General features: G+C 38.7%; 1 protein-coding gene across 1 annotated transcript in view; it reads left to right on the top strand.

Moving 5' to 3' along the window:
• The window catches only part of LOC128523941 (dynein axonemal heavy chain 7-like), a 71,454-nt gene that overhangs the window by 46,037 nt on the left and 11,701 nt on the right, over positions 1-13,716 (top strand). Inside the window, 11 exon segments of the mRNA XM_053496160.1 lie at positions 1,008-1,237; positions 1,361-1,691; positions 1,796-2,142; positions 3,988-4,168; positions 6,196-6,381; positions 6,661-6,824; positions 7,577-7,731; positions 9,754-9,944; positions 11,206-11,339; positions 11,796-12,131; positions 12,463-12,589. Of these exon segments, the coding sequence (XP_053352135.1) occupies positions 1,008-1,237; positions 1,361-1,691; positions 1,796-2,142; positions 3,988-4,168; positions 6,196-6,381; positions 6,661-6,824; positions 7,577-7,731; positions 9,754-9,944; positions 11,206-11,339; positions 11,796-12,131; positions 12,463-12,589 (2,382 nt within the window).

Below are 13,716 nucleotides of genomic sequence, written 5' to 3'. Positions count from 1 at the left end.
TAACTACTGGTGTAACCAGTAATTTTAACCAAAAAAGTGATCATTTTCAGAAAAAAATATTTTGAGTAAATTAGAGTGCAATCATAAATTCACAAAACTTGTCAAGTGTTACTTAAAAAAGAAAACCTTGCCTGGTCTTTCAGCTGCTCCAATCAAGGAATCACCACAGCAAACCACAAGGGGACCACAGGGCTGTTTTTTTTTTGTTTGTTTGTTTTTTAATACAGTGTAGAGCATACACACACACACACACACACACACACACTCACAAAATAAAAGATGCTTCAGTCAAAAAATTAAACGCATGCGTGCCACATAATACTTGATGATATTTGCTATTTGTAAATCAAGACTCTCTTGTTTATCAAGACAAAATGTATAAAAAGTTTTTGCTAGTGTTGCTGAACCCTCGCAAACAGGTTTACTCGCGATCCGAGGTTCCACTGTACAGTCAAACAGTATCACAAATGTGGTTTAAAATGACATAAAGCCAACAAAAATTTTAAGTTCACATTTTAATTAACTTGATGCATGCTTTTTTATGTAAATTTAAATATTCTTAGTTGATTATTAATCTGCTATTTGTCACTTTGTTTTGTTTGTTTTATGGTGGTCCGACAAACACTATATGTATAAGTGTAAGCTTGTGAAAATCTAACCATTACATATATGTTTTTCCAAAACTGTTCCCATAAAGTTGAAAGCAAGAGGACTGAACATGTTGCAACATAATGCCCCTTTGCCTAAAGTCGTAGTTTCACAAATTTTAAGTACCATGTGCATCAGGACTTGACATCAGGTACTGACGTCATAAATTCTCGTGTGAATGAATTAGCTAATCCACTGCTTTCCACCTGAAAGACTTTCCAGAAGACTGTAGGTTTTCATAAGAGCAAAGAGCACTAAAAACGAGAATGAGACGTAGTACACAGACATTTATCCATGTATTTGGTAGTATGTAACCACCTGTTGCTAGCATTTGCCCTGTTTTTATTTTTCCCCTCAAGAGCTGGCCTAATGATGCTCTACAAGCTGTGGCATCTCGTTTCCTGGAGGACACTGAGATGACAAATCATGTCCGTGCCAGCTGCATAGACATGTGCCAGAAATTCCACACTTCCACAATCAATCTGTCAGCACGGTTTTTGGTTGAGCTGCAGCGCCACAACTACGTCACCCCAACCTCCTATCTTGAGCTCATCTCAACCTTCAAAATCCTGCTGGAGTCAAAGAGAGCGTAAGTGTCTCTGTGCATATACATGAGAATTTTTCTTCAAACATGATATGAATGTATATTTTTAACATTTCAAATTTATCAACATGAATATTATACAATAAATTATCATCCTTCTCTCTCAAGTGAGGTAATGAAGCTAAAACTGCGCTATGAGGTTGGCCTGGAAAAGTTAAACTCTGCTGCCGCTCAAGTGGCCACCATGCAAGTTGAACTTGAGGCGCTTCAGCCTCAGCTCCGCGTGGCTAGCAAAGAGGTGGATGAGATGATGGTAGTCATTGAGCATGAATCTGTTGAGGTGGCCACGACAGAGAAGGTTGTTCGCATGGAAGAGGAGGTGGCAAATGAACAGGCCACAGCTGCCAAGGCCATTAAAGATGAGTGTGATGCAGACTTAGCTGTTGCCCTTCCCATCTTGGAGTCAGCTCTAACTGCACTTGATACACTCACCCCCCAGGCAAGAGAACATACACACACACTTACACAAACACAAAAATAACTACATCCAGCATCCAAAGTACTTTGCATGAACAACCCCAAACTTGTTTTGCCTCTCTGTAGGACATTACGGTAGTAAAATCCATGAAGAGCCCCCCAGCTGGTGTCAAACTTGTGATGGAGGCCATATGTATTCTGAAAGGCATTAAACCTGATCGCATCCCTGATCCTTCCGGCTCAGGCAAAAAGATTGAGGACTTCTGGGGCCCAGCCAAAAAGCTTCTAGGTGACATGAAGTTTCTGCAGAGTCTCCATGACTACAATAAAGACAACATTCCATCTGCTTACATGACGATCATCCGCAGCAAATACATCACCAACCCAGATTTTGTTCCTGAGAAAATCCGTACAGCCTCCACCGCAGCTGAGGGCCTTTGTAAGTGGGTCTGTGCTATGGATGCTTATGACAAGTGAGTTTGAACATGAGTGGGCATCCTAAATCTTACCACTAAGTAAATAATTATCATATAGCGTTGCTTAATCTTTCTCTATGACCAAATGTGTTAAAAAAGTTTAATGAAATACAGTGTCTTGCCACTGAATAAACAGTAATTCATACACCTTGAACTTTTTTACTTTTTGTCACATTACAACCACAAACGTAAATGTAACCCTTCGTAGGGTAGAGTAATTGTTCGTGCAACACTAGGTGAGTGAACTGGGAGTGAAAAGCTTTTACCTCTCGCCCTAGATGAGCGACTGCGGTGTAATCCGGTCTCACGCCCGCTTTAACCCAATCTAGCACCCTATGCAGAACTGGATCCTTTTCCTGCTCGGCAATGAGCTGATCACGGTCCAGCTGTGGCACAGGCAAAGCGACTACGGGTGACGCTCTAGGTGACACAATAACTTGGCTGCACACCGGCTCGGACGGCTGATCACCGCCGGAGAGCCTGAAGGACTGCACGGGGAGAATGTTCGAGGGTTCTATGTCGCCACGGTGCTCAACTCGCTCGCGGTACCGACCACACGCTTTGCTGCCGGGCCGTCGGGATAAAGCGTCGGCGTTAGCGTATAGGTTTTCCGCTCGAGGTGCTATCAGATGTTTACCTGGCGCGACTACCGGAAGTTCCGTCCCCCAGTTGTGTGCTACTAACACGTGCGGCTGTGGTTTGGGAATTAGCAACCTGGCTAACCCGAAGTTACCACGCAGAGTTCCGTCAGTTAGATTCAGCACTGCACCCCATCTCTCTAAAATGTCTAACCCCAAAATGCAGTCTTCCTCGATGTCTCCCACAAAGAATTCATGAAGTGCATCCGCTCACCTATTTTAACTTGAACTGTGCGACACGCCCGTACCTTGACGTAGCTCCCAGTAACGGTGCGAATTTTGAAGGGGGGATCAGGTAGTCTGCAAACGCGCTTGCTTTGCCCCAGTAATCGACAGGAAGGCTGGAAGTTGAACCTCTGCCCCAGTCTCAAGATTTCCCTGTATTTGGCTCTATCCATTTCCCCATAAACTTTGACCAACATCCCTGTCCCTGCTGAAGAAGAACATTACCTTAACATGATGCTGCCACCACCATTCACAGAGGTAGTTTTCTGTCACACATACAGTAGTATGTGTGCAACTGCAAACAGGATTTCTCATGGCTTTCCTTCAACAATGGCTGTCTTCATTCCATTGTTAAATTTGTGGAGTGCACGACTGTCCTGTAGACAGATTCCCCCACCTGAGCTGTGGAGCTGTGTAGCTCCTCCAAAGTTACCATGGGCATCTTGGTTGGGTCTTTGATTAAAACTTTCCTTGCATGGTTTCTGGATGATCGCTTGAACAGTGTGCCGTGAGATTGGGATATTTTTTTATAACCCAACCCTGCTTTAAATGTCTGCCTTATCCCTGACCTGTCTGGTGTGTTCCTTGAGCTTCATGAGGCTGTTTGTTCACTAATGTTCTCTAACAAACCATTAAGGGCTTCACAGAACAGCTGTATTTACACTAAGATAAAATTACACACAGGCAGGCTCACTACGAATACTATTTAGATGACTTCTCTGGGCAACTGGTGCCATTGGATTTTAGTTAAAGGAATCAGAGTAAAGGGGGCTAAATACAAATGCATGCAACACTTGCGCGAAAAACATCAATTTTCATTCCACCTAACAGTTTCTGTCTGTGCCACATTGTGTTGGTCTAGCACATAAAATCCCAATAAAATACATTTACTTTTGTGGTTGCAACGTGACTAAATGTGGAAAAGCTCAAGGAGTATGAATAATTAAATAAGTCAGCTTTGTATGGCCTTCTCTCTCAGGGTTGCAAAAGTTGTAGCCCCTAAGAAAGAGAAGTTGGCACAAGCAGAAGCGAAGCTGAAGCTAGCAACAGAGAGCCTCCAAAAGAAGCAGGCAGCTCTAAAGGAGGTCCAGGACAAACTGGAAAAACTTCAGGAGACTCTAGAGGCCAACAAGAACAAGAAATCTGACCTGGAACATCAGGTTAATAATAATAAAAAGGTGTTTTATGTGTAAAGGTTAAAACACTAATTTACATAGTTTGGAGGGTAATTTGCCATTTGAACTATACATTTACACATTACTTTTTAAAAAACAACTTATTGATAAGTGCAGGGGCCCTTTTTTTATTATTTTAAATCAACCTTCAGTGCTGTCAATGTGCTGTCTCCTGGTCAGCGTCACAGTAAATGCATAGCCAATCCCGAAATCATGTGTGCATTTTTTTTTCAATACATAATCTACTTTGGTTGTTAGTGATAATAAAAATGTCTCTCATTTATGACATTTCTATTTGGTGGCTGCATATATACAGTGTGGGTGTTCATAATTGTTTTTTTTGTTTTTTTTTACCACTTGGAACAAACTTTCTAACATACAATCACAATCCTGCCCCTTTTGATGCTGTTGTTGTGTAGAGCTTTTTTATGTGTAATATTTTTCTTTTTACCAGCAGTTTAAGCTTCAAATGTCTTTAAAAGACTTACTGTATGGTTTTGCCTTTGGGTGCACTTTTATTCAGTGCATCATGCTCTTTCTGCTTTGAAGTGTAGATCTCATTTCCAAGCTCATGTTCTAGATACACACAGAACTCACCATAAACACAGAGCAGTACGGAGCTGCTCTGATTTGTATATCAGACCTGGGTATTTTTTTATTTTATTTTATTTTTTACATCATGAAGATCTTTGAACAATTGACTCCCAGTCTCCTCAGACCTCAGGTCTATCATGCACTGGATCCCATGCACTTTGCCTACAAGTGCTATCAACACTATCCAGCCCCTACTACTTAGAGCCAACTTGACTGATTTGTGAGGTGGATTCATACTTGGTGACTTGGATTACAGACTAATAATTGAGATTTTCATTAAGTGGTGGTGGTGAGAACATATAAATACAATAAAAAAAAAAAAGGTCAGCTGTTCTTTATGAGGAACTGGGCACTTTTAGCGTCTACAAAAAGCTCCTACAGATGTTTCACCAATCAGTGGTTACCAGTATTCTCTTCTGGTCTGTACTGTGCTGGGGATGGAACTTCAAAAGCAGTGATGCCACATGTTTAAGCAAGGTAGTTAGAAGAGTGGAATCTGTGGTTGGCTTAAAGCTTGACTTGCTGGAGCTGGTGGTAAAGGTTCACCTTCACTTGGTTTCAAGTGAAGTCCTGGAGGGTTCTACGATGCCTGACTTAAATCTGATAGAAAAAAAGAAAAAGAAAAAAAAACAGTTGCAGCATGCAAACTCAAAAACCCTACTGAACTAGAGCCTATGGCCCAAGCAATGCTAGGGTATGGCTGTACATCATGTTTGCATCAGTTTAAAGTAGCTAAAGGGGGCTCTACTAATTACTGAAGATGTTTCTCGTCAAGGGACTAAATCATTTTGATAATGGATACTGTAGTTTACTGTTTAGTTTATTAATTAGCTACAAGTTAGTAATTTTGGCACTATCTACAGTGGGGTATTTAGAAGAATTTGCACAATTGGTGGCTGACTAAATACTTTTTGCCCCACTGTATGTGTTTTTGTCTTCTTTCCCATGTCACCTTGCTTTGGTTATTTCTTTTTTCTCAAGTATTATTCTGTGTGCCTTCCCTTTTCAACTGAGGTTTTTTCTGCTGTGTTCCCCGAAACATATGTAACATCAGATGCACAGGGGCTTTAAACATCATATGCACTTCTAACTGTTTTAGATGGATTAGTTTTTTTTATTATTCAACTTTTCACATTATATTTTATCATTTTATCGTTTTATTTTTTTATTAGTTTTCCATGTAACATTGAAGAAAAATAAAATAATAATAATAATAATAATAATAATAATAATAATATAATAAAAATGAGTCTTAGCAACACAGACAGTAGAAAAAACTTACCAGTGGATATTCATTTAATTTATTCCAGCCAGGAATAATAAAGGCCTCTACAGTATGTTCGATGATTCTTTTAAATGATATTGTGTTACTATATACACATTTAGGCCAAATAATGTGAGCTAACCATTTATGATAGGTGGAGCTGTGCAGTAAGAAGCTGGAGAGAGCAGAACAACTGATTGGCGGTTTAGGAGGAGAGAAGACACGTTGGAGTGAGACTGCGTTGAACCTGGGAGAACTCTACATCAATCTTACTGGAGATATTCTCATTTCAGCTGCTATTGTAGCCTACCTTGGGGCATTCACATCAAGTTATAGACAGGTACACACACATATGCACACAAATACACGCACAGAGGATATTATATGTATTTTGATCTATAGACTTATACTTGCATGCGTTGATCTTCTGTAAGGAAGAATCTGAAGTCTGTCTTGGGAACACTGGGTATGTGGCAGAATTACACCCTGAATGGGACATCGGTCCATTTTAGGGCACCATGTACCACCTTATTCAAACGTAAACATCATTTATTAACTGACAATGAGGTTTCATTTGGAGTGCTGTGTAAATTTACTATGTCTAATTGTATGTGTGTAGAGTGCTACAGCAGAATGGATCAAGCTGTGTAAGGACAGAGGGATCCCCTGTTCTAAGAATGTGTCTCTAATGCATTCACTGGGAGAACCGGTGAGAATTAGAAGCTGGACAATTGCTGGCCTTCCATCAGATAGTTTCTCCATTGACAACGCCATCATCATTTCGTATGTACCTAAACAAATCTATACATATGGGATATGAAATCTCGATCATGTGTTTGCATAGAACTGCACTTTATGGAGTCCTGTATTCATTTTTTTTCCAGTTATATTTCCTCAGTGCAACTTTTATCCTCCAAGTGAAATATATAACACCAATATGTCAGAAAAAATAGAAAAGAAAAAATATTGATATGTTGATAATGGATTACCCCTGGTATGAATATTTTGTTGAAACACCTTTTGCTTCAATCACAGTCTTTAGTCTTTTGGAATATGTATCTACTAACTTTGCACATCTAGTCTTTGAGATATTTGCCCACCCTTTTTTGCAGATCTGCTCAAGTATAGTTAAATTTGATAGTGACTATTTGTGGACTGCAGTCTTAAACAGTCCTAGACAGTTTATGTCTGAGCCCTGTCTAGGCCATGCAAGGACATTCACCTTTTTCTCCTTCAACCAATGTGTGGTCAGTTTTGGCTCATTTTTATTTTGGAAGGTAAACCTTCTTCCCATTGACATTTTTTTGGCAGAGGGCAGAAAAAGATTTCTTTAAGAATTTGACAGTATTTTGCCTTATAAATTTTTCCTTCCACCATGGCAAGTGCAGTCTCTGCTGCGGAGAAACACCTCCATAATACAGTATGAGGATATCACCCCCTCCATGCTTTACTGTAGAAAAGGTGTAATTTGGATGGTGAACTGTTTTGGATTTCCTCCATTTCTTACTTGTTTCTCAAACATTTCTCTTCTGCAGGAATGCAAGGCGATGGCCTTTGATGATCGACCCACAGGGTCAAGCAAACAAGTGGGTAAAGAACATGGAGAAAGCCAACAGCCTGCACATTATCAAGCTGAGTGACAGCGACTATGTGAGAACGCTGGAGAACTGCATTCAGTTTGGCACGCCAGGTGATTTGCCTCGTATTTGATTTACAACAAAATATAGGACTGTAATAATATGACAATAGTAGGATGCGCTCTTCATACTTCTATATTCTACTAAATGTAAAAAAAAAATTCAAAATCATGTGGCAGAAGTATCAACACCCCAACAAACAATTCATTATTGTAGCCACCTTCTGTTTACATGGGGTATTAAAAAAAAATGAAACGTCCCAAATCAAATGTGTAGATCAAATGATTCACTGTGGCCAGACCTTTGTAAGAGTAACCACAGGACTAACACCTGTTTATGATTCAATTCAATTCAATTCAATTTTATTTATATAGCGCTTTTAACAATGGTCATTGTCCCAAAGCAGCTTCACAAAAAAAAAAAAAAAAATTAAAGATTTTTTTTTTTTTTTAAGAAAAGAAAATATTTGGAAGTGTGTATGTGTGAGAAAAATGTGTCTAGATAATAATTAAATGAATGAATGATGAATGAAATGTCTCTGATAAGCAAGCCAAGGGTAACGTCGACAGTGGCAAGGAAAAACTCCCTGAGATGGCAATAGGAAGGAACCTTGAGAGGAACCAGACTCAACAGGGAACCCATCCTCATCTGGGTGATAACAGATAGAAATAACATCAAGTGTGTTGTGCAGGTGAAAGTTCAATATATCAGAAGTTGTGTAGATTCAGTTCAGCAGTAGGTGCAGAGGGCAGATGGGGTCAGATCACTGGAAGCACAGGAGCAGGATGTGTAGCTCCAGCCATCATAAAGCAGAATCTAGCTGGAGCAGGTCCTTCTCAAGATGCCTTAGAAACCTTGCAGGGTTGGCCTTTGTCTACTGAAGCTGGCACAATCTCCAGATGTCTCAGGATGGGTAGAAAAATACAGAAAAAATGGAGAGAATTAGCGTAGTTGCCATTCAGGATAGGTGTACTGGAGTATGAGGTTATGGGATGAGTTACGCGTATGCCAGATTAAAGAGATGCGTCTTGAGTCTACTTTTGAATTGGGAAACCGTGTCTGCTCCCCGAACAGTGTCTGGAAGGCTATTCCAAAGCTTTGGAGCCAAATATGAAAATGCCCTGCCCCCTTTTGTAGATTTTAAAATTCTGGGAATTATCAGAAGTCCGGAGTTTTGTGATCTTAAGGGACGTGGTGGATTATAGCGTATCAAAAGACTGGTTAGGTATGAGGGAGCTAAACCATTTAAAGCCTTGTATGTAAGTAGTACTATTTTGTAATTAATTCTAAATTGAACAGGTAGCCAGTGCAGGGATGATAATATAGGTGTTATATGATCATATTTTCTGGATCTAGTGTGAACCCTGGCGGCTGCATTTTGGACTAACTGTAGCTTGTTTATTGAGGATGCAGGACAACCACCTAGTAATGCATTACAATAGTCCAGTCTGGAGGTCATGAATGCATGAACTAGCTTTTCTGCATCAGATACGGATAGGATACTCCTAAGTTTGGCAATATTTCTAAGATGGAAAAAGGCTGTTTTTGTGATATTGGAAATATGATTTTCAAAAGACAAGTTACTGTCTAATATCACGCCCAGGTCTTTTACTGTTGAGCTGGTAGTAACAGTACATCCTTCTAAACGCAGGCTGAATTGTGAAAGCTGTTGTGTGCTGGTTTTTGGGCCGATGAGCAATATCTCTGTCTTATCTGAATTTAGTAAAAGAAAGTTATTGGTCATCCAATCTTTTATGTCCTGGACACACTCTGTTAATCTAGACAACTTGGGTATTTCATCTGGTTTTGTTGAGATGTATAATTGGGTATCATCAGCATAACAATGGAAACTAATCCCATGCCTTCTAATGATGTTTCCCAGGTTTCCCATGATCTAGCAAGATCATTAGAGTAAATGATTAAAAAGCAATTTGAATAAAATAAAAACATGTAATGATTTTCTTATTTGTTAAATAAAAAATAATATTTACTGTAAGACTGTCACACTCTAATGACACCTAATGTCATACTCTTTGACATTCTGTATTAAGATACATTGCTAATTTGGCTTCTAGTGCTGCTGGAAAATGTGGATGAGGAGTTGGACCCCATACTTGAGCCCTTGCTGCTGAAGCAGACGTTTAAGCAGGGTGGGAGTGTGTGTATCCGACTGGGAGACTCCACCATAGAGTACTCACCAGACTTCCGCTTCTACATCACCACCAAACTACGCAACCCACATTACCTGCCAGAGATTTCAGTTAAGGTGGGGATCGGTAGCTGGTAAGCTAGTTTTACAAGTAAATGAGCACCAGACTGATATTCCTTCTTTGTTCCTGTTTATTGTTGTGCAGTGTCCGCAAAACCAGTTTATTCTATCTAAGGTAGAATTTAGGTAAGGTGTGAATTTTCCCTAGTTTTCGCCCTAATTTAGTCATGCCCAATTCCTCCTCATCGCTAGGGAGCTCCCATATTAAGCTACTTTCACCACACAGTCAGGAGGGCCGAAGACTATCACGTGTTTTCTCCGAACCACATGACGGCAGCCGACTGCATCTTTTTGAATTGCTTGCTCATGCACCAATGAGGAACACACTCGGAGGACAGCGCTGTCCACTCCTTCCGCTCGCGTGAGCTCACAGACGCCCCTGATTACCTGTAAAGCATTATACAGTACAATATACTGCCAAAAGTATGTGGACATCTGACCGTCTCACACACGTCATTATTTTCCAAATTGTTGCCACAAATTTACAAGCAAACAATTGTATATGGTGTTTTCGTATGTTATAGAATTACAATTTCCCTCATTACAAATAACAGTTCCAAACCAGTTAAAGCATGATTATAATTCTGTGCAAGAAATTTGTTCAATGAAGACATGGAGTGTACGTGTCCTGCAGCTCCACTTAAATCTTTAGAAGGAACTGTAACCCTGACCCGCACCATGGGCAACCTCAGTCTGTCTGATGCTTTAAATGAACTGAATGAATACACAACGTGTTGTATATTATAATAGCAAAGACACAATAAATCTGGAACGGGATGTTTAAGAAGAAAATCGAGTGATGGTCAGGTGTCCACAAACATTTGGCACCAAAGAGCAGTTGACGCACAAGTGCATTTTTGTGAATGAATCAATACTTAGCCCAAAGGAAAGAATCGGAATAAATATTTTTTTAATATAATTTTTATATATAACTTTATACATGTGTTTTCATACATGTATGTTTGTGTAAAAAAACTATGGTAGTAAAAATTGTTTACCACTAATTTTCTAAGATACAAAGACTAGATCGGGCCTCTGCTGTCTAAATATTAAGGGATGCTTTAGATAGAGGATCCAATGAGTTTGTTATAAAACATGATATACAGAGTATATAAATCCAGTGCTTTTATTCTTTTATTATATAAGCCACTTGGTTCCTTTGTGCTCAGCAGGATAACTAAATATTAAAAGACGTAAACATAATTATATTTAAAATAAGTAGCCTGATAAGGAAAAAAAAAAAAACTTTGATGTTTAGGTGACACTTCTGAACTTCATGATTACGCCTGAGGGAATTCAAGACCAGCTGCTTGGTATAGTAGTGGCTCGAGAGAGACCAGATCTAGAAGAGGAGAAACAAGTCCTCATCCTGCAGGGAGCAGAAAACAAGAGGTATGACCAGAGAGAATGTTTATTTCCCACTAGTCTTATTATTATTATTATTATTATTAATAAGTTAAGGACTGTTATAGGATTAAAACCAACAATAGGGTTGTTGAGCAGAGTAATATTAACATTGTCCCAAATTGTGAGTCAGAATTTCAATGGTCGCCACCATCATGTATTTACAAAAACAAAAATTGTTTGCTGTTCAGTTCTTTAGATCAAAGATCATTGGTAGAGTTTGTTCCTGCTTTGAGAAAACTAATTTTTCTCCACGGTGTATCTGATTCGTCTTTTCACCTAATGAAGCTACAACAACAACTACTAATACTACTATTAATAATAACATTTTATTAAAGTTAAATATTATATTACATAATATAATTTTGAGGATGTTTTGTGGTTTAATAAGTCTAAGTTTATTAACTATTTGACATCTCTGATCATAACTATCTTTTCCTGCAGACTGCTTCAGGAAATCGAAGACAAGATCCTGGAAGTACTCTCGTCATCTCAAGGTAACATCCTGGAGGATGAGAGCGCTGTAGAGATTCTCTCCTCCTCCAAAGTGCTGGCCAATGAAATCTCAGAGAAGCAAGCTGTGGCTGAGGTGACGGAAACAAAGATTGATAAAACACGTTTGGGCTACAAGCCCATCTCAGTTCATGCTGGCATTTTGTTTTTCTCCATCGCTGATCTGGCCAACATTGAGCCCATGTACCAGTACTCACTCGGCTGGTTCATCAATCTCTTTAACTCATCCATCGACAACTCGGACAAGAGCGAGGTTCTGGAGCAGAGGTGAGAAGCTACATCTGTTTGGGGATTTTATAAATATAGTTTTTTTTATTAGTTGGAGGTTTGTTAATTTTAATTGTCTTGTACAGAACAGTTTAGATTTGCTGCATTTTAAGAGCTTAAGCTTAAAACGCATTTAGGACTTTGAACTTATCAGTGTTAGTTAAAAACTTTTTTCTATGTTTTATTAAAATAATTAATCACCATGTACTCTATCAAAATCAGTAACAAAACGTAATGTAATTTTGAAAGGCACTGCATCAAGAGTTTAACAAAAGTGGAGAACTTTGCAATAATTTTTAGTATTTTCCTCCTTGCCTATCTGTGTGTCCAGATTGCAGATCCTAAAAGACCACTTCACCCACTCACTTTATGTCAATGTGTGCCGATCACTCTTCGAGAAAGACAAGCTGCTCTTCTCCTTTTGCCTCAGTGTCAACCTGCTTAAACACCAAGGACTTGTGAGTACTGCCTTTCCACAGCCAAGCTTAATATATGCAAAGTAGAGAAGTCTCAGTTTAGTTAATAGATCTAATAAACTTAAAGCTCTCTGCAGTAAATAGAACATGGAGAATAATATATATATATATATATATATATATATATTGTGGCAAAACGCTACAATATATATATATATATATATACTCTTAACTTGTGCAGACCTTTATATTTTAGCACATGTGTATAAAAATACACTATTGAATGCATTAAAAGAGATCACTTTTTTGATAAGTGATTAAAAACATTTGTTTCTGTTGAGGCAAAGGGCATTAAGCAAACCATATCTGAGCACATTTCATCAAGAGAATATATACACTACCGCTCAAAAGTTTAGGATCACTTACATTTTTGTTTTTGTTTTAGTGGTTCATTTTGTGTATTCTGCAACAGAGTGGGAATTGGGATTTTAAAACTATGAAATAACATATTTGGAATTATGCAACAACAGTCTGTTGGTATGTTAAGACACAGAGGTCAGTCTTTTCGAAATAGTTTTTGCAAGAACAGTATTGTGTCAAGTGCATTTGTAAAACCCATTAAGGACCATGATGAAACTGGCTCTCATGAAGACCTTCCAGGAAAGCAAGACTAAAACCTACCTCTGCTGCAGAGGAGAAGTTAGTTTAGAGTTAACAGGCTCAGAAATCACCAGTTAACAAACAGCATTTTTGTTGAAAGAAAGACATCAGGAACGGCCATGGAGTTAGAAAGTGATCCCAAAATTTTTGAGCGGTAGTGTAGTTTACCTAATACAACTTTTTTTCTTCTTGGTTGACATGATACACCGCTATTTTCAATCACATCCTGTTCAGTTTTTGTGGTATGAAGGCAGTAAAAGATGCCTAATTTTTAGTATATTTTGTATATAATGTGTTTTGATCTAATAATCTTAAAACTGAAATTTTTATTATCCATGTTATACCACATGTCTAGTAAGCATGGATGGACTTTAGCCATGAGACAAATCTAAAGACTTGTTTTGTTGCTCACTTTTCTTCTCTGTATCTTGACAATACATAATACAGTGCAAAGAACAGAGCATGACATTTGTACTTTGTTTAAAGTAACATTCTTAAAAACCAGTTCC

The sequence above is a fragment of the Clarias gariepinus genome, chromosome 5, assembly GCF_024256425.1.
Source record: "Clarias gariepinus isolate MV-2021 ecotype Netherlands chromosome 5, CGAR_prim_01v2, whole genome shotgun sequence".
In the NCBI taxonomy this organism is placed as follows: domain Eukaryota; kingdom Metazoa; phylum Chordata; class Actinopteri; order Siluriformes; family Clariidae; genus Clarias; species Clarias gariepinus.
This window is presented reverse-complemented; position numbering and strand designations above follow the sequence as displayed.